Genomic DNA, 22,718 nt, shown 5'->3' with positions numbered 1-22,718 from the left:
TGTTTTATCTGTGTTAAAAGAGTGCTTACTTTACCTGAAATTGTGTTTTATCTGTGTTAGGAGAGTGCTTAACTTTACCTGAAATTGTGTTTTATCTGTGTTAGGAGAGTGCTTACTTTACCTGAAATTGTGTTTTATCTGTGTTAGGAGAGTGCTTAACTTTACCTGACATTGTGTTTTATCTGTGTTAGGAGAGTGCTTACTTTACCTGACGTTGTGTTTTATCTGTGTTAGGAGAGTGCTTACTTTACCTGAAATTGTGTTTTATCTGGGTTAGGAGAGTGCAGCTTGTGAGAAAGAAGACACCACTCTGCTGCGGATTGTCTGGGAAAGAATCATTCTGGATGAGGCTCACAACATTAAGAACAGAAAAAGTCTATCCTCCATGGCTGCCTGTCGTTTACGAGCTCGATTCCGCTGGGTCATGACTGGCACCCCCATCCAGAACGAATTGTTAGATGTTTACTCCTTACTCAGGTACAGAGGGAGCATACACCTCAGATATAGATCTTATACATGCTTCATCAAATTTTACATGTCAACTGATTTGGGAAGGAGATTGGATGTTCACATACAAAAAATTCCAAGTTTGAAAACATCATTTCAGATTTCTTCGCTGTTCACCCTTTGATGAATATAAAGTTTGGAAGCGACAAGTGGAATCAAGCAAAGGTAACATAATTAGAATTTAGATTTGAAATCGACAATACTTTTAAATCATTTTTTACAGCAACTCCGGCAGCCAAAGTTTGGCATTGTCTTTGTCCTGTTTCTTACATCTTATGAACCGTTATACTGTATCTAAATTAAGAAATGGAACTATGCTCAGATACTGTTGACTTGAAAACTCATAAGTTCACAGGAAATTCCACTGAGTTCTATCATTATGCAATAATCCGGGTAATGTTCCAGTTTGAGTTATGATTTGCTTGTGATTTGATGAAAGAAAGAAACAAATAATTTGTTTCCATGGTGACCATGTGTTGTAATTGTTTCATCTCATCAAAAACTGCTATTGCAGTATCTAGTGTTAAATCTAGGATCTAGAGAGGGCACACATATCATATGTTCAAACAGGCACTTTTCGTCGCAGCAAGACAATTTCGGGGCACTTTCATTGTATCATACTATGATAGTAATAATCATTTAGCCTCTTTATCGCAATTCACCTTTGAATTAGAACGCTTTGACCGATATAGTATTGCGTTGTGTGACGACACAATTGAATCTGTTTGTAACAGGGCTTTCAACAAATTTAAAAGTAGGAGGCTGAAATGAAAAAGTAGAAGGCGATCCAATGCAAATGGCGCAGCCGTATCGCACGCAGAGCTATGCTCGGCGCCCTTACGGCCGGGGGTCTGGGGGCCGCTCAAGGCCCCCAGAAGCTCTGGGGTAAATGACGCAAAATCCTGCATTCTGGCGGTTTCCTGGCACTTAAATGCAGCTTTGAAATTGTCATTTTTTTGCCTGAAATTTTTACTTTTGCCATGAATTTATTGTTTCATATGTGAAATTTTCTGTTCATGCAAAAACTTTAAAAAATTCAACATTGCAAAGTACTAATTTTGATGCAAAATGAAAAATAAAGTGCATCAAGATAACTACATGTAATTATTTTTTGCAATGCTGTATCAATCAATTTTTAAGTGTCTTTGCTTGAATCTCTGCCACCCAAGAGTATAAGCAGATTAAAGTAAAATGTAAGAAGAATATAGATCACAACCAACACCAGTTTTATATAATAAAGCATCAATATATATTATATTTATAGTTGTTCTAATTACCTGTATTGTCAGCTTTCGTTTCTTTATTTAACGAATACATTGTATGTTATAAAAAAAAAGTTTACATGTATTTAATCATTATTTTTTATTGAATTGCAAATAAGAGTTGCACTCCCAATATTTTAAGAATATTCTTCACCAATTAACACAACTCTATATTTCTATTTTCATTTGGTCCCTTAAAGTCTGTTAACTTACACTGGGAGTAATATTTTTCTCCAAGACTGACATGAAACCCATTGGGACCTTTTGCTTTTGCTCACCCCAATATTTTTTAAATAAAACCCAAACAATCTTTATTACAAATTAATAAGTAACATTTAAATGACCTATAGTTTTATTTTTCCACAAATTCAAGTTAACAGCTACAGATTTGTTGGCAACATAGCGAATTTGTGCTGAAAAATTCTACTTTCGTTTTTATTTAATACCACATGGGCATTTGCAAATTAAAAAGAATAGCAAGTCTGAAATTTTTCCTGATTAAATTCTGTTTTCGCTTTAAAATTGTTGATTGATATTATACTTGTGTCACTTTCACTTCTGGCCTTTTTAAAGCTGAAACTGAACAGGGTATTTGTTCTCTTCATTCCGTCAACATCATTGATTTTTACGTTCAGGACTTGTTGTTATCTTTCGGAACTTCTCGTCTGTGTTGTCACGAATTGGGTAAATCCGAGGCTTTCCGACTATTGCAATTGACGTATCATTTTCTACACCAACAGACGACCAATCAGGTGCCGGTATTTACCTGAACTAAATTTAGCGCAAGTAAACATGTTTTTACATCCTAACGGCCGCGATTTCTGAGTCTACTAAAGTTTGGAAGATGTTTAAAGTTTTATAAAAGTTTTTTTCATTGGACATACATTTTTGTCACTAAAGTAGCCGGCACCTAATGTTACTATAGGCGGCGGAAATCCGCCGGCTACCGGCTACTTTTGAAAGCCCTGATTGTAATACAATTGCGAAATGCAACAGAAACTCTCATTGGTCCGTATGTATAAGTCCGCCCAAATTCCCTTATACGGGAGTAGTCAGCATTTGAAAACATGCCGGCCAGATGGAAACAAACTTCAAAGGAAGAAAGAGAAAAAGTTGTATTCTTGTGTTGTTGTCTCATAAATTTAATATCAAAAAAATTCCTAACATATTTTCCTACTATACTTGTGTCCAAACATACCTTCAAATATTTAGTAAAGCCCCATACGACCCAAAAACTCGATCACTGCTTTTGATGATTTCATTCGTAGACGTAGCCATGTTAGGTAGCCAGTCAATTCGAATCCCGGTTCATTTCCATACTAGCACAATAGCGTCTAGATATGTACTAATACTCCACAAATATTTTAGTTAAATAGTTTAAATAATATACCACCCCAGTTTTATTAAATGATAATTATTCAAATAGCTAAACTCACGGCAATGCAGCTTTCATTAGTCATGGGCGGCCGCGACAGCCGGTCTCCATCTAATGGGCTTATGTAGCATTTTCGTTAATCAAGAGCTTATTTTACTTTTACAAAAACTGGTACAAAAAATGTTTTAATTTCTATTAATTATTCGTGATGATAATAAATGAAGAGCGAATGCATAACTTACAACCGATTTTATGAATAGATACCAATAGCAAGAGTTCGAATTGACCGGCTCAACCTAACATGGCTACGTCAACAAACGAAATCATTTGAAGCTGCGAGTTTTGGGGTTGTGTGTGGCTTTAATGAATATTTGAAGGTATGTTTGGACACAAGTATAGTAGGAAAATATGTTAGGAATTTTTTTGATATTAAATTTATGAGACAACAACACAAGAATACAACTTTTTCTCTTTCTTCCTTTGAAGTTTGTTTCCATCTGGCCGGCATGTTTTCAAATGCTGACTACTCCCGTATAAGGGAATTTGGGCGGACTTATACATACGGACCAATGAGAGTTTCTGTTGCATTTCGCAATTGTATTACAAACAGATTCAATTGTGTCGTCACACAACGCAATACTATATCGGGTAAAGTGTTCTAATTCAAAGGTGAATTGCGATAAAAGTTAATACCTGCTGTCTTGATTTCAAACTTTTTCAATCAACCTTGTGAAATAAAGAACAATTGTTTATATTAACAAATATTTTTTTTAAATTTATATAGAAAAAAGGGCATGGTGCAATTAAAAAGGGCATGGCACAGCACCATGCTAGTTTGCTTTTGATTTAACACTAAGTATTTATATGTTTTACCAAAAGTCAGTGTTTGAAACAACTGTGTGTCAGACTGCCAGAGACGCATAAATTTTGGGTTACCATCTGAGTGTTCAATTAACTTCTGCATGATTTTATATCATAATTATATATGTGTACATTGTAATGGATATAACCTTTATCTGACTTTGATTCCGACATTATTTTATAAACATCAGTAGCAGAAGCATATGTTGTGCGGGTTTAAATCTTTACTTACACCTATCAGATCAGGTAGAAAAGTTTTATTTTTGGAAGAGAGGACGTGTTTTTCTTTCAACTTTGTACATTATGGATGTTGTGATTTCAGCTGGTGGAAATAACCGATTGAACGTCCTCATCAAGAGCTTGTTGTTGCGGAGAACCAAGACTCAGATCGACAAAGCAGGAAAACCTCTCGTGAGAATGTCCTTGTAGTATCACTGTATAGATTTTGAAATTTCTCTTCATTTTTACGTAGATTATGTGTGATACTGTCTATGTTTTCAGGTTTCCTTACCTTCAAAATCATCCTCTGTTCACGAAATAGAACTCTCAAAGGATGAAAGAATGGTCTACGAAAAGCTTTTTTCTCAGTCCAGGTAACAAGCACGGCATCATCAGGTGTATACTTCTCTGAAAATTTGAGGTTGTCTTGATGTCGATGACTTGAGTAAATTTGAAACATGTAGATGGAACGAAAAATGACTGATTTTCATATACAGTGTACATGTCTTGAAACTATTTTCACCAGGTCCGTCATGAAAGACTACCTAAAAAGGCACGAAGATAAGGAACTAGGAAGAAACACGAACCAACAACCTTCCATCAATCCATTTAGAGATCAGCTTGGGGCAGATCCAGCAGGTGGTCAGAGGAGCGGGGTAGCAGGAGAAGGCCCTGGACGATCCAGTGGTCAGATGATCCTGGTCATGTTGCTGAGGCTAAGACAGTGCTGCTGCCACCTAAGTCTAATGAAGGCGGTAAGAAGGGTGTAAAAACAACAACGGAAACAAAATTCTATTCTATAGTTTCATGGTCACCTTTTGACCTTATCACTCAATGCCAAAAGAGTGCTAAATTTTCAGTTATTTATAATGGTCAGTGATACATGTAGCTCTAAGTGGCCTGACTTATTGTACATGTAATGACTTGCTGTTAATGACTCCCCCCAGATCTTTGTTGTAATTTTTATGCGAACATTTCATGTAATACATAAAACAGCAAAGAATAATGCTGGAGTTGATTCTCTCTGTATTCCGGATTAATAAATTGGAAATATGAAAAAACTCTTTAAAAGGCTTATTTCTTTTATAATGGCCTATTTTGGAGTAATATTTAGTTTCAAGACACTGGAGGGTAATACCAGTATTAAGAAGTGACTTATCATCAAATGTTATGATGAAACTTATATGCACTATTAAGTCTCACTTTTTAGGTCACCTGAGTATAGTGAGTAAACTCAGGTGACCTATTGCAATTGGTTTTCGTTCGTCGTGCGTTAACAATTGAACATTTTTAACATCTTCTTAATAACTACCATTCCAATTCTTTTCATATTTGGTATGAAGCATCTTTGGGACAAGGGGGACATAAATTGTAAATTTCAGGACTCCAGCACCCCTGGGGCCCTAGGGGGTGGGGCAAAAACTGCCCAAAATTGACCAATTTTCAAAAATCTTTTTAAGAACCACAAACATGTAAGAAAAACTAAATGCATAGTGATATAGAGCAGGAAGGCCTCTACCAAAATTGTAAATTTCATGATCCCCGGGGTAGGGGTTCTGACCCCAGGATGGGGCCAAACTTAGTATATCGTGTTTATGTGTAAAACATTTAAATAACATCTTCTTTAGTGCTATTAATAATAAATTGAGACTTAATGGATATTTAGAGGAAGTAGGTAGGCCTTTACCAAAATTGTAAATTTCATGACCCTAGGGGTAAGGGTTTGGTTTCAGGGTGGTGTCAAAATTATAATAATGATTTTAAGTTTGCTGATACTGTATAAAATCTAAATGCATACTTAGGAATAGCAGAAAGGGATGTACAAAAAATGGTGAATTTCACAACCCAGGGTTTTGACTCTAGGATAGGTTCAAATTAGTCATATCGTTTAATGTTAATACATATACATGTATTATGTAAAGCCTTACATCAGGGTATGCACTTTTGAGGGCATTGAAGTTTTTTAAGAACACATCTTGTTTTATACTGTTGCCGAACATTAGAATTTAGCTTAGATATTCCGAACAGGTAATTTTTTCTAGATTTCATAGCCCTTGAGAGAAGTGATACTTTTCACTAGTACTCAGGTAACCGATAAGGCTTGTGGGCCTCTTGTTTGAGAAACATATAGTATAGTGAAAAAGTGAGATTTTTATAGTGAAAATTTAAAGTGGAATTTTTTATAGTGAAAAGGTGAGATTTTTATAGTGGAAAAAGTGAGGTTTTATTGTAAAAAAGTGAGATCTTTATAGTGAAAAAGTGAGGCTAGGACCAAAAGTGAGCTCATTTAAGTTTTATGGTGCTGGAACCAGGTTATTCATTCTCAAAATTTCACATCTGAGAGTGAAATGTATGAAAGTGTGACAAAATTTTACCTGCACATTAGTGAAAGTAAAGTTTCAGTACTATATATTTGGTACATTAGTGAAAGTAAAGTTTCATTGCTATACATTAGGTACATTAGTGAAAGTAAAGTTTCAGTATTATATATTAGGTACATTAGTGAAAGTAAAGTTTCAGTACCATACATTAGGTACATTAGTGAAAGTAAAGTTTCTGTACTGTACATTAGGTACATTAGTGAAAGAAATGTTTCAGTACTATATATTATGCAGAGTATAATTCTAATTTAAAAGGGATAAAAATAATATTTAGAAAACTTCTTGTGAAAACAATATAAAACTAACAAGGCAAATAGATTCCATTCTGTTTCAAGTATAGATATTCTCATGGCCAAAGTCACCAACATTGACAAAGATTTCTCAGACCTTGTGAATCTTCAACTTTTAACCAGACATTTTAAATGGTCATCTTCCAGGCCTTTGATGATGAGACTAAGGAGACCGAGGGGCTAGAACTGGACATTGTGGACCAGATGAAGGACCTGATGTTAGAGGACGAGAAGGACCAGGCTAAGCTCACCAGGGAGTCACCAGTATTTGACACAGCGGCAATGAGCACCAAGGTGACCAGTGGATCCGAGTTAATATATTGCTAAGCATTTTAATGATACATGTACTTAGATGTATATACTGACACAAGTCTTTTGATTTTCAGTTGAAAGCTGTGATGGATAAACTCTATGAAATCAGAGAGCTGCCAGATAAACAGAAAAGGTGCACATTTATTTTATTCAAAGGGCTGGGTATAATAACAGTCATTCAAACTTTCAAACCTTTTCAGGAAGAGTAAATTTCCATTTATTAGTCACCTACTGGCAGAGCCGAAGGGGACTGCTTGCTTTCACTCTGTCTATCTGTCCGTCCATGTATCTGTCTTTCCGTCTGTCACAATTTAGTTTTCCAGGCTCTTTTTCATCATGCTTTGATTGGAAATTGAAATTTAGTATATAATTTACTAATCTATGTTTACAGATCAAGTTAAAGTGTTGTCAAAGCTGAGTGATTTTTTTTTAGATTTATGGGACTTTGTGCTGAATATGATTTTTGGACTTTTTAGCTCATCAAAACTGAAAGCCCAAGATAGCTTTTCTGACCACTTTGTCCGGCATCTGTCTGGGAAGTTTTTATTATTTTTGAGTTCTTCTCTAGAACCACAAGGCTAATCTCAGTCATACTTGCCACAAAGCATGCTTGAGGAATGAAGTGGCTAATCCTTGTTTAAGTGGAAATGATAATGAATTAAAGAAAATTTTGTGGCATCCTGTAAAATTAAAAATTTTCTTCTCAAAAACCACAGGGTCAATTTCTATCAAACTTGGCTTAAATCTTCTCAAGAACAACAGATTGTCTGAATCATAGTTGCAGGAGGTAGGGAGGGGACACAATAGGGGATCAAAATTTTACATGAGAATATATATGTTTTAAAAAAAATCTTCTCAAGAACCACATTGTATGATGAGACATTTTGATATGCAAGAATTTCAATTTAGTGCAGAGAACAAAAATTCCCTTCAAGAGTAGTATGGCCTCTTTAAATCATACTGATTGTCACGAATAGCTGAGCTAATGGCGGTTTACGTGGAGACAACCCAAAGAGAACAAGAATTTTGTAACACTACATATTTAATGGAATTAATAATCAAGATACAAGTATAAAAAGAAGATGCTGATTGGTCTGGTTTGTCACCACTGGTTTGTCCTTCATACACGCCGTCCCTGTGACGTGTTCTACAAGAAACGGTCCCTGGTTTGTTTGTCCTTCACACACACACGTCTTACGGGTCCACAGGTAGGGCACCACACATAACCGAGCTCCGCGGGATAGCCAGTTATCAGGAAATCACAAGAAGGAATACAAAGGTGGACAGGACCTATTCCAACATACACCAACAAAACACATTATACAACATGAAACAAGCACTGAGGCTTTAAATGTACATATGGTAATACTCATTATCACATTTTAGATAATAATACTGTCTTGGTAATAATACTGTCTTGGTAAGACATACAAAATATAATAACACTTAGTTACTCATAAGACTTGATACACAAAATGAATACATAATGGCCATGTTGCGTATTACTACAAAGAAGGACAAACTTGTAATTTGATGACCGTATATCAGGGGTGTGATTTTTCCTCTTTTCAGAGGAAATCCTCTGATTTGCTCAATTTTCGAAAAAATGAAACACTCTGGATTTGATCTAAAGTGGCAGAAAATGATATTTTTCCAGGTAGGGTGAGGTGTTTTCCTCCCTTTTTGACCAGTTTTTCTCTGATTTCTGAGGAATTCAATCACATCCCTGGAATATGTACACCATACTTTCAACATTCAAACACATTTCTAAACATAGAAAGTAACTGAATATATCAAAATAGACATGCTTAAACTAATGAGAAATGCTGTAACTGGATGTTTTAGTACAAATGAATGAAATTAGAGAAAATTACGAAGATAGCAGTAAAAATAACATAGAAGCCTTACCTCGGAAAAGCAGGACCATATAACTAAAAATTGTCATCACAGTGCCAGCCATGTGGATAATAAAGAATTCAATGGTGACACAATTTACATGTAAATATAACGAGAGAAATATATTGATGTCCTTGTCCCTGGACTACCGTGTCCAATATGAATTGTAGCACGGACTGGTGGTTTAAAAGTCCAGTGAACTGAGGTTCCAAATGGGATATTTACAGTGATAAAAAACTGAACTGACAGGGGCTCAGTATGAGTTATATGGTACTAAGACTAAAATATATTTACATAACTCATTTTAATGTGACACTGATATTCCCAAGTGGTGTGGATTCAAGTTTGTTTTTTAATTATGGACCTTGGGTAAGACTAAAATTGGGGGACAAATATTACATACTGCATGAATATGGGGAATTTTTAAAAAGAAAAAAACTCTCTTCTCCAGAGCTGGTCACGTTGCAGCATCCCTATCTTCTTTGGATTCAGATGCAGTTAAGTCCTGACCCTGTGGGGCTAGGGAGGGTAAAAAAAAAAATCATGGGAGTTAAGAGGGGGGTAAAACATCTTTCTTTCTTTTTTAAAAACAGCCATGCCAAGATGACTTGGATGAGCTTAACAGCCACGCCAAGACGACTTGGATGAGCTTTGTGGCTCATAGGCCTGACATTTAACATCCATCTGATTCTGACTTTTCAAGATTCGACTATGTACATATCTCTCAATGATTCTTCATTGATAGGGATGCTTCAACATGACCAGTTCTGGAGAAGATATTTGGTGGGGGTTTTTTTATTCCCCATATTAATGTAGTATGTAATATCAACCATGTTCAGTCTTATGTATTGAAAAACAAGCACTTGTAAATTACATTTTTGATGGGAAAAAAAGAAAATATTACTAACGTCAAATTGCAGAAAGAAAAAAGAAAGATAATTTAATGCAACAGTATTGTTTTGTTGTGTAGGAAATTTGAGAAATATATAGATGTACTTTAAAGATTTCACTTGCATTTTCCAGTGTTTGAAGAGGCAGAGGTAGACCCCTATGATATATACACGGGTGTACCTTTTGCTTGATTTTAAACTACATTCATTTTCTCTCCGTATTCAGTATGTCATCTTGTCTTGCAGTGTTGTGGTGTCTCAGTGGACAAAAATGCTGGACATTTTGGCTCATCATTTGAGAAACGCAGGAATGAAATACACCATTATTCAAGGCTCTGTATCAGCAAAGAAAAGGATGGATGCTGTAGAAGAGTTCAATACGAATATTCATGGTCCGGAGGTCATGCTGGTGTCACTCCGAGCAGGGGGAGTTGGTCTCAATCTGATTGGAGGAAATCACTTGTTCTTGATCGATCAGCACTGGTAATGCTCGCATCCTGTGATAATGTAGTATGTCACAGACACCATTACAGGACTTAAAGCTAACTTTTTATGTCACCTGTCCAGCCGGACTGATAAGGTATAATTTCAACCAGTCCACAGAAAATTTTAGCAATCCACCAGTTTTCCAGAAATAAACATATTTCGTTAATGTTATTAAAATGAAATTTAACTCAATATGTCTCGTACAATATTGTAACACTTATGTGGGGTTTATATTTACGAATCAGATTTGTCTGATAACTACGGAGGCATGCCACATGTGTGTATAAGATTTCATAAGTATATTTTCCAAAATGATGCTTTAGAAAATCAACCAGTCCCATTGGACTGACTAAAACAAATGTCAGTCAGTCTGCCAGACTTTTAACCAGTTACAGACTGACGCGCATATGTTAATTTCAAGCCCTGCATTGTGTTACTCTTACCAGTTAAAGCTTCCATGAATGTCCCTATGTTCCTTTTATACCTTGGTTTATACAGTATAAAATCAAAGGAAATGTGATATTTAAAAATGGAATATATGATGAAAAGAAAACCCCCAAAAATGTGTAGACATGATAACAAAATTTGTACATTGCCGCAGAACATCTAGCTGCATGGAGTCGGTTTTGTGCACATCAAGGTACACATAGTACAAATTAAAAAAAAATTGTATGGTTACTACATTTAAAAATTTTGGTTATACCATTATTGCTTATAACATGAAATTGTTGTTTTAATCCCACTGTCTATCAATTTATAACACTTTGAAATTCCTGATCTTCAATTGACATACCTTGGTAGATTTCTTACCCCTGTTTCACAGTGAAATAGTTTTTATTGGTGTATACATGTATGTACATGTATATAGGACAGGTCAAGTTTGCAATCGGTTGTTGTCCGTCATGCATTAAAAATTAAACATTTTTAACTTTTCCTTGATATCTGCCAGTCCAATTCTTTTCGGTATGAAGCATCTTTGGGACAAGGGGGACATAAATTGTAAAGAAGTAGGTACAGTTTCTACAGTCATCTGGCCCAAAATATTGATGATTTCACTTGGAGCTCAAATCCTGGCATTCAATTAAGGAATAGTTTAGCAAACCCAAAATTCACTCAGTTTGATCAGCAAAAATGATTTGTGTCATATGACGAGAGCTTGAAGTTGGCATAAAATTGCAAAAATGCCATTTTCAATGAAAATATCCACAAATTCAGGTGGTTTTCCTTTTAGAAAACATACAGCGCATGCGTCGAGCAAATTCATATTGAAGCATGTTTTTCATCTCAAAATAATACCCAATATATATCATTTTCATTTTGCTCGACAAATGCGCACATCTTTTCCTGAGCAATAATTTGTATGACATTTGACAGTTTTCAGGCTTATTTTGAGAAAAAGGCGGGAAATGTCTTATTCATGATGTCATAATGCTATCCATTTAGGACTATCATTCTGATTTTGTTGACATAGTATACCTGGCATTTATTTTACTTTCTTAAAACGCTGATTAAGGTTAATTCCAGACACATTTTATAGAGAGAAATTTTTTGGGCCTTTTTATGTATACAACCGTACCTTGTTCTTTCAGGTCTCCAGCACCCCTGGGGCCTTAGAGGTGGGGCAAAAAGTGTCCCAAATTGACCAATTTTCAAAAATCTTTTTCTCAAGATTGCACATGTGTAGGAAAAACTAAATGCATGGTGATGGAGAGCAGGAAGGCCTTTACCAAAATTTTAAATTTCATGATCCCCAGGGTAGGGGTTCAGACTCCAGGGCGGGGCCAAACTTAGTAAATAGTGTTTATGTGTAAAACACTTAAATAACATCTTCTTTAGTGCTGTTAATACTATATTGAAACTAAATAAATATTTAGAAAGAGCAGGTAGTCCTTTACCAAAATTGTAAATTTGATGATCCCAGGGATAGGGGTTTTGGTATCAGGGTGTGGCCAAAATGGTCAGTTATTGAATGTGTGAATAGACATTTTTAACTTCTTCTTGATAACTATCATTCCAATTCTTTTCATATTTGGTATGAAGCATCTTTGGAACAAAGTTTATAAGTGAATTATAAACTTCAGGATTCCTGCACCCCTGGGGCCTTAGGGGCGGGGCAAAAAGTGCCCAAAATTGACCAATTTTCAAAAATCTTCTGAAGAATCTCACATGTGTAAGAAAAACTAAATGCATGGTGATGGAGAGCAGGAAGGCCTCTACCAAAATTGTAAATTTCATGATCCCCAGGGTAGGGGTTCCGACCCCAGGGCGGGACCAAACCTATTATATAGTGTTTATGTGTAAAACACTTAAATAACATCTACTTTAGTGCTATATACTGTATAAAATCTAAATGCCTTAGGAATAGCAGAAAAGGATGTACAAAAAATGGTGAATTTCAATCAAAACCCAGGGTTATGACTTTAGGAAGAGTCCAAATTAGTCATATCTTTTGATGTTTTAATGTTAATACACCTATTATTTAAAGCCTTTCATCAGTGTATGCACTTTTGAAGGCAGTGAAGTTTTAAGAACACATCTTTTTTTATACTGTTGCTGAACATTAGAATTTTAGCTTAAATATTTAGAACGAATTTTTTTTCTAGATTTCATAGCCCATGGAAGTAGTGATACATTTCACTAGTATTCAGGTGACCAATAAGGCCTGTGGGCCTCTTGTTATTGGTGTATACAGTACCCGCAACGTTATTCTTGACATAATAAACGATAGAACACGATACACGCACGATAGGATAGGATACACGCACAATACGATAGGATACACGCACGATACGATAGGATACACGATAAACCTGATAAACGCAAAACCTGATAAACGATCTTCACGATAGACCTGATAAACGCAAAACACGATAAACGATCTTCACGATAAACGGAAAACCTGATAGAAATGTTGTAAATTTAGAAACGGTTTAGACGGAACAAAATTTTGATACCTACAACATAATTACATTATGTTTACATTATGTTGATAATAATATTGAAGGATTTCAATGTTCATTATATACCTACATTACGGACAAAGCGGATTTCTTGTTTCCCGCGTTCTCGCGATGGGAAAAAATCTAACGCGGTAATCTATAGGTAACTCAGGAAAACCGCGTTCTCATCGCGGGATGACTATCAGCTACCTGTCCCCGTCGCGGTAACATTTGTTTAAAACATTGATCGGTTTTGTACCATATAATTTCTTTAGTCCACGGCCGTATGTTTTTTTGTTTTTTTTAATGCCATCACAGCTAAAATTTAAAAAAAATAATAAAATATATACGGCATTGAATTCATTATTTGATATCTATATGAATTTTATCAGCCAATGATTCTAAAATTTATATTGTCACCTAATGTTTAATATATAGATTATACAGGGAATTAACTAAATGTAATATAATGTAGTGATATCATGCTTCAGTAGCTCTCTTATGCTAATGTATATTACCTTGAGTATGAAATAAAACCAAGTAATATTGTGCGTGTAGCGAGGAGGGGGTTATTTTGCATCAAGCTCTAAGTTCACGGCTCATTCAACATCTCAAGTTATTTTCATAACGACCACTTTAAAAAAAATCAACCGCACTACACCTGTTAGATATTTTTACACTATGATTGATAATTGATAGTCATAAGTAATTGGAACATATTCATTTGAATTGATATTTTGTTAACAAAACATAAATATACTGTTTAAAAAACATAAACAAAACCCGGCTTGTTTTGAATTCGCAATTTTGAAACGCTTAGTGTGTAAAAAAAATTCAAATAATCATCAAAACCAACATAAATTTCCAGTATCTACACGTACGAGTATTGGTACATGTACAAGGTATATAAAAAAAAAAAAAAACGATGACAGCGGAATCATGCCCAGTTGAGCAGAATTTTGGGGGATGCAACACCCTTGCACCCTTTTAAAACTTAATCTTCTAAATGTGTGAAATACAATGTCCCTGAGAATGTTAGCTGTCAAAACACGGGTGATACACAAAATCAGATATAAGGACGCGCACAAGTTCAGCAGTTGCTATATAAGTAGCATACACGTGGGGAAAAAAATCGGAAGAAAAAGAACCATTATTAAAATATACATGTATGTGATAAACAATGTAATTTACTGATTTTTCCTTTCAAATTGGAACTCCCTATTTTTCTGTTAGTGTTAATTACAAATAACTGTTTCTAGACAAACAAATGTTTATGAACTTCAGAAGGAGCTTTCAGATTTACTGTGCTCGGTTTACTGTCCTACTTTCCAGACTACTTAGAATTAAATTGTGATAAATTTTCACTCTCTCTCTGGACAGACAAATAGCTCTTCTTCTGCCTTAAAATCGACAACTTTATGTTCTCCTTCAAATATACCGTCTTTCCTCGATTCCTAAAAATAGCTTCTTTAACAAAACGAATAAAGGTTTCGGAAAGTATCGTACTTTTTCATTAGATTTTATATACGATCCCGATAGTTTCCGAAGCTACACGATAAACGATTTTCACGATAAACGGAAAACCTGATACACGCAAAACACGATACACGATAGACCTGATAAACGCAAAACACGATAGAAAACGGAAAACCTGATACACGATAGGATAGGATACACGCACGATAGAGCACGATAGGAATGTCAAGAATAACGTTGCGGGTACTGTATGTATATATAATAGGACAGGTCAAGTTTTTATTGGTGTGTATGTACATAGGACACGTCTAGTTTTGATTGGTGTATATGTGTATAGGACAGGTCAAGTTTTTATTGGTGTATATGTATACTTGTAGGAATCCATCACTGGAGGACCAGGCGTGTGACAGGATCTATAGGGTGGGACAAACTAAAGATGTCTTTATACACAGGTGAGAGGGTGGGACAAACTAAAGATGTTTTTATACATAGGTGAGAGGGTGGGACAAACTAAAGATGTCTTTATACACAGGTGAGAGGGTGGGACAAACTAAAGATGTCTTTATACATAGGTCAGAGGGTGGAGCAAACTAAAGATGTCTTTATACACAGGTGAGAGGGTGGGACAAACTAAAGATGTCTTTATACATAGGTGAGAGGGTGGGACAAACTAAAGATGTCTTTATACACAGGTTAGAGGGTGGGACAAACTAAAGATGTCTTTATACACAGGTGAGAGGGTGGGACAAACTAAAGATGTCTATACATAGGTTAGAGGGTGGGACAAACTAAAGATGTCTTTATACATAGGTCAGAGGGTGGGACAAACTAAAGATGTCTTTATACACAGGTGAGAGGGTGGGACAAACTAAAGATGTCTTTATACATAGGTTAGAGGGTGGGACAAACTAAAGATGTCTTTATACATAGGTGAGAGGGTGGGACAAACTAAAGATGTCTTTATTCACAGGTGAGAGGGTGGGACAAACTAAAGATGTCTTTATACATAGGTTAGAGGGTGGGACAAACTAAAGATGTCTTTATACACAGGTGAGAGGGTGGGACAAACTAAAGATGTCTTTATACACAGGTGAGAGGGTGGGACAAACTAAAGATGTCTATACACAGGTGAGAGGGTGGGACAAACTAAAGATGTCTTTATACATAGGTGAGAGGGTGGGACAAACTAAAGCTGTCTTTATACATAGGTTAGAGGGTGGGACAAACTAAAGATGTCTTTATACACAGGTGAGAGGGTGGGACAAACTAAAGATGTCTTTATACATAGGTCAGAGGGTGGGACAAACTAAAGATGTCTTTATTCACAGGTGAGAGGATGGGACAAACTAAAGATGTCTTTATACACAGGTGAGAGGGTGGGACAAACTAAAGATGTCTATACACAGGTTAGAGGGTGGGACAAACTAAAGATGTCTTTATACATAGGTGAGAGGGTGGGACAAACTAAAGATGTCTTTATACAGAGGGTGGGACAAACTAAAGATGTCTTTATACATAGGTGAGAGGGTGGGACAAACTAAAGATGTCTTTATACAGAGGGTGGGACAAACTAAAGATGTCTTTATTCACAGGTTAGAGGGTGGGACAAACTAAAGATGTCTTTATACATAGGTTAGAGGGTGGGACAAACTAAAGATGTCTTTATTCACAGGTTAGAGGGTGGGACAAACTAAAGATGTCTTTATTCACAGGTTAGAGGGTGGGACAAACTAAAGATGTCTATACACAGGTGAGAGGGTGGGACAAACTAAAGATGTCTTTATACATAGGTCAGAGGGTGGGACAAACTAAAGATGTCTATAGACAGGTGAGAGGGTGGGACAAACTAAAGATGTCTTTATACATAGGTCAGAGGGTGGGACAAACTAAGGATGTCTTTATACAGAGGGTGGGACAAACTAAAGATGTCTTTATACATAGGTTAGAGGGTGGGACAAACTAAAGATGTCTTTATACATAGGTCAGAGGGTGGGACAAACTAAAGATGTCTTTTCACAGGTTAGGAGTCTGTTATTGTCTTGAGTAGGGTTGTCCATGATTATAATTTTATTTGAATATTCTTTATAGATATCATGGACATTTGCAATTTTAAAAAAATCTGTATTCAAATACTGTACATCTTTTGGTGTTTTGGTGCTAAAGGAAGATCATTGATTTGTGATTGCACCAAAATCTGATGTTATCTCGTAATCCATTATTATATATACAACAGAAAGGCAAATCCATGATTACATCAGTGATTCCTAGCTCTGATGGTACGGAATAGTAATATATGTACAGTATTCAGTGAAATGACTTGAAAGTTTTGAGATTTTCATGCATATTGTATTTCAAATCCATTGACTGAATCAAATTACTTCCATTCGCAAAAGAGATCAGAATTTAGTATGTCTAGTGTGTCAATTTTCAAATTGGCGAAAGTTTCAAATTTTTTGCATTCTGTGGAAGTCAAATCTTACATATTGTTAGACAACTTTAATTATGCTGTGTATGAAAGTAAACACCTAAGACAAAAACTACATTATCATGATTATGTGGGTTTTGTTTTGTTGTTGCTGGTTACTTTAGAGTGAAAAACATCTAATTATAATAGATAGTGGGTGAAGCATCCAGATTACTGAGGTCCGGATTACTGAGGCTTCACTGTAGAGTTAGATTTATATGTTATTTCAATTATGTTTGTCCATTGACAGGAATCTACAATAATTGTAATTAGCACAATCTTTCCAAACAACATTAAACAATTATCAGGTTTTCTTGTGAAGGCAGTCTATTGATTTAATCCTCTCTATAAACATGATAATGAAGAATGATTCATTGATTGTAATGTTATTCATAAGTGTTCATGCATTGTGTCCCTATAGGCGCTGCATGCATCTGTAACATACAGCAAAAATATTGAACTACAGGTTTGATGTTGATTTTGTTGTTTCTGAAACATTGATTATTCACAAAAGATTGCTGGAAATCCTTCATGTCTGCAGTGTATGTGTGGAATGAATTTTTGATACACCAGAGAAAATGGCAAACTACCATGGAGACCATAACCACAAATATTAACATCATGCGAAAAGATACATTATTTTTCCCTCGAACAACAAAATTTGAACATTGTGACATAATTTATGTTCCGGCAGTTTCACGTTGTGGTTGAAACTTTAAAATCATAATATAGGTTCTGAATGTTGCTGTAATTTAGGTTCTGGGTATTGTTGTAATTTAGGTTCTGGGTATTGCTGTAATTTAGGTTCTGGGTATTGCTGTAATTTAGATTCTGGGTGTTGCTGTAATTTAGGTTCTAGGCATTGCTGTAATTTAGGTTCTAGGTATTGCTGTAATTTAGGTTCTGGTTGTTGTTGTAATTTAGATTCTGTGTATTGCTGTAATTTAAGTTCTGGGTGTTGCTTTAATTTAGGTTCTGGATGTTGTTGTAATTTAGGTTCTGGGTGTTGCTGTAATTTAGGTTCTAGGTATTGCTGTAATTTAGGTTCTAGGTATTGCTGTAATTTAGGTTCTGGGTGTTACTGTAATTTAGGTTCTGGGTGTTGCAGTAATTTAGGTTCTGGATGTTGTTGTAATTTAGGTTCTGGGTGTTGCTATAATTTAGGTTCTAGGTATTGCTGTAATTTAGGTTCTAGGTATTGCTGTAATTTAGGTTCTGGGTGTTGTTGTAATTTAGATTCTGGATATTGCTTTAATTTAGGTTCTTGATGTTGTTGTAATTTAGGTTCTGGGTATTGCTGTAAGTTAGGTTCTGGGTGTTGCTGTAATTTAGGTTCTAGGTATTGCTGTAATTTAGGTCCTGGGTATTGCTGTAATTTAGGTTCTGGGTGTTGCTGTAATTTAGATTCTGGGTATTGCTGTAATTATACCCCCCGCAACAAGTTGCGGGGGGGGGGGGGGGGGGGGGGGGTATACTGGAATCGGGTTGTCCGTCTGTTAACGCAATGGTTTCCGGGCTCTAAAGCATTATCCTTTCCACCTACAGTCACCATATCATACATATGGACTACCCATGGGATGAAGATGTTCCCTATCGATTTTGGGGTCAAAAGGTCAAAGGTCAAGCGCACTGGACATCGAAGTAGCAATATGGTTTCCGGGCTCTAAAGCGTTATCCTTTCCACCTATAGTCACCATATCATACATATGGACTACCCATGGGATGAAGATGTTCCCTATCGATTTTGGGGTCCAAAGGTCACGTGCACTGGACATCAAAGTAGCAATATGGTTTCCATTTAAATTCTTTAATGGCTTTTTTCATCGCATGGAGATGCTGTGTTCCTAGATACCTTTTGGATCATAATACTGAAGTTTTACCTATTACCAACACCCTTTGGGAGATTGGGGTAAGCGGGGGGTATTCTTAGTGAGCATTGCTCACAGTACCTCTTGTTTAGGTTCTGGTTGTTGTTGTAATTTAGATTCTGTGTATTGCTGTAATTTAGGTTCCGGGTATTGTTTTAAATTAGGTTCTAGGTGTTGCTGTAATTTAGGTTCTGGGTATTGCTGTAATTTAGGTTCTGGGTATTGCTGTAATTTAGGTTCTGAGTATTGCTGTAATTTAGGTTCTGGGCATTGCTGTAATTTAGGTTCTGGGTGTTGCTGTAATTTAGGTTCTGGGTATTGTTGTACAGTACCCGCAACGTTATTCTTGACATGATAAACGATAGAACACGATACACGCACGATAGGATAGGATACACGCACGATACGATAGGATACACGCACGATACGATAGGATACACGATAAACCTGATAAACGCAAAACCTGATAAACGATCTTCACGATAGACCTGATAAACGCAAAACACGATAAACGATCTTCACGATAAACGGAAAACCTGATAGAAATGTTGTAAATTTAGAAACGGTTTAGACGGAACGAAATTTTGATACCTACAACATAATTACATTATGTTTACATTATGTTGATAATAATATTGAAGGATTTCAATGTTCATTATATACCTACATTACGGACAAAACGGATTTCTTGTTTCCCGCGTTCTCGCGATGGGAAAAAATCTAACGCGGTAATCTATAGGTAACTCAGGAAAACCGCGTTCTCATCGCGGGATGACTATCAGCTACCTGTCCCCGTCGCGGTAACATTTGTTTAAAACATTGATCGGTTTTGTACCATATAATTTCTTTAATCCACGGTCGTACGTTTTTCTTTGTTTTTTTTAATGCCATCACAGCTAAAATTAAAAAAAAAATAATAATAAAATATATACGGCATTGAATTCATTATTTGATATCTATATGAATTTTATCAGCCAATGATTCTAAAACTTATATTGTCACCTAATGTTTAATATATAGATTATACAGGGAATTAACTAAATGTAATATAATGTAGTGATATCATGCTTCAGTAGCTCTCTTATGCTAATGTATATTACCTTGAGTATGAAATAAAACCAAGTAAATATTGTGCGTGTAGCGAGGAGGGGGTTATTTTGCATCAAGCTCTAAGTTCACGGCTCATTCAACATCTCAAGTTATTTTCATAACGACCGCTTTAAAAAAAATCAACCGCACTACACCTGTTAGATATTTTTACACTATGATTGATAATTGATAGTCATAAGTAATTGGAACATATTTATTTGAATTGATATTTTGTTAACAAAACATAAATATACTGTTTAAAAAACATAAACAAAACCCGGCTTGTTTTAAATTCGCAATTTTGAAACGCTTAGTGTGTAAAAAAAATTCAAATAATCATCAAAACCAACATAAATTTCCAGTATCTACACATACGAGTATTGGTACATGTGTACATGTACAAGGTATATAAAAAACAAAACAACGATGACAGCGGAATCGTGCCCAGTTGAGCAGAATTTTGGGGGATGCAACACCCTTGCACCCTTTTAAAACTTAATCTTCTAAATGTGTGAAATACAATGTCCCTGAGAATGTTAGCTGTCAAAACACGGGTGATACACAAAATCAGATATAAGGACGCGCACAAGTTCAGCAGTTGCTATATAAGTAGCATACACGTGGAAAAAAAATCGGAAGAAAAAGAACCATTATTAAAATATACATGTATGTGATAAACAATGTAATTTACTGATTTTTCCTTTCAAATCGGAACTCCCTATTTTTCTGTTAGTATTAATTACAAATAACTGTTTCTAGACAGACAAATGTTTATGAACTTCAGAAGGAGCTTTCAGATTTACTGTGCTCGGTTTACTGTCCTACTTTCCAGACTACTTAGAATTAAATTGTGATAAATTTTCACTCTCTCTCTCTGGACAGACAAATATCTCTTCTTCTGCCTTAAAATCGACAACTTTATGTTCTCCTTCAAAAATACCGTCTTTCCTCGATTCCTAAAAATAGCTTCTTTAACAAAACGAATAAAGGTTTCGGAAAGTATCGTACTTTTTCATTAGATTTTATAAACGATACCGATAGTTTCCGAAGCTACACGATAAACGATTTTCACGATAAACGGAAAACCTGATACACGCAAAACACGATACACGATAGACCTGATAAACGCAAAACACGATAGAAAACGGAAAACCTGATACACGATAGGATAGGATACACGCACGATACGATAGGATACACACACGATACGATAGGATACACGCACGATAGAGCACGATAGGAATGTCAAGAATAACGTTGCGGGTACTGTAATTTAGGTTCTGGATGTTGCTGTAATTCAGGTTCTGGGTGTTGCTGTAATTTAGATTCTAGGTGTTACTGTAATTCAAGTTCTGGGTGTTGCTATAATTTAGGTTCTGGGTATTGCTGTAATTTAGGTTCTGGGTGTTGTTGTAATTTAGATTCTAGGTGTTGCTGTAATTTAGGTTCTGGGTGTTGCTGTAATTTAGGTTCTGGATGTTGCTGTAATTTAGGTTCTGGGTGTTGCTGTAATTTAGGTTCCGGATATTTATAGTTTCAACCTGTAGACTACAACCTCGTCATTTTTTATTCTATACTGTGTGTCGACCCATGGAAGGTATCGCCACCAACTGACGGGTGGGAAATATCCCATGAACAGATCTGAAAATGACAAAAAAGAAAGCTGTCAAAGTCCTTCCTGTATGAGAAAATGTTTTGTATAAGGAGTTCCAAAACAGAATGAGAATAGATAGAAATCTAATGTTTTTATTTTTAAGTATTTAGTAGAAGTTGTAAATCAATTTCATAAAACAATGTGAGGAATTGTAAAAGAAGTTGGAGCACTGTTTGATATCTAATGTACATAATTTCAATGGTTTTCACTTACTGGCAATGAATTTTTTAGGAAAGTTTATTTTTAATCTCCTATAATTCTATAGAAAAATTTTGTTCTGCATATTCAGCCTAGATGTTTTTAATTGTACATGATATATAACATAGATATAATTCAGTATCAATAAACTCGTCAAAATGTTATTTATATATTTTATAAAGTATTCAAAAGAAGGCCTTAGTTAGTGTATCATTGATTTTATTTCTTTGAAATTTTTTTTTAGACGATATGTCTACTCTGGATGGCCCTAACAGCATGCTATATTTCACTTTGATTTCAAGAACACCAAATTAGTGTATTCAAGTAAAATACTGCCAGGATGATACACACTAAGGGAATATCTCGCATATGTTTTCATTACAAATTCTTAGTATAATAACTGAGTTATTTTATTTTACAGTATAGATTTAATTCCTTGTGTAGAACATATAGAATTGACGTTTTTTACTGTTATAACAGGTTTCTTCTCTCTATGCGTGAGACTTGGTGGCCTTTTATTTTAATAACATGAGATCAGCATTTGACTATTG

At 35.4% G+C, this 22,718-nt stretch overlaps 1 protein-coding gene across 4 annotated transcripts in view; it reads left to right on the top strand.

Annotated features, from left to right (window-relative positions):
• Positions 1 to 22,718, top strand: part of LOC125658422 (transcription termination factor 2-like) — a 54,348-nt gene that overhangs the window by 18,920 nt on the left and 12,710 nt on the right. For all 4 annotated transcript variants that reach the window (XM_048889690.2, XM_048889686.2, XM_048889691.2 and 1 more), the window contains 9 exons: positions 278 to 477; positions 608 to 672; positions 4,328 to 4,416; positions 4,507 to 4,598; positions 4,751 to 4,979; positions 7,043 to 7,189; positions 7,282 to 7,340; positions 10,240 to 10,476; positions 15,272 to 15,346. In XM_048889690.2, coding sequence (XP_048745647.2) covers positions 278 to 477; positions 608 to 672; positions 4,328 to 4,416; positions 4,507 to 4,598; positions 4,751 to 4,979; positions 7,043 to 7,189; positions 7,282 to 7,340; positions 10,240 to 10,476; positions 15,272 to 15,346 — 1,193 coding nt within the window. The remainder of the gene's footprint in view (positions 1 to 277; positions 478 to 607; positions 673 to 4,327; positions 4,417 to 4,506; positions 4,599 to 4,750; positions 4,980 to 7,042; positions 7,190 to 7,281; positions 7,341 to 10,239; positions 10,477 to 15,271; positions 15,347 to 22,718) is intronic.

The sequence above is a fragment of the Ostrea edulis genome, chromosome 9, assembly GCF_947568905.1.
Source record: "Ostrea edulis chromosome 9, xbOstEdul1.1, whole genome shotgun sequence".
Lineage (NCBI taxonomy): Eukaryota > Metazoa > Mollusca > Bivalvia > Ostreida > Ostreidae > Ostrea > Ostrea edulis.
The sequence above is the reverse complement of the archived record's forward strand: the minus strand, read 5'-3'. Positions and strand labels throughout refer to the sequence as shown.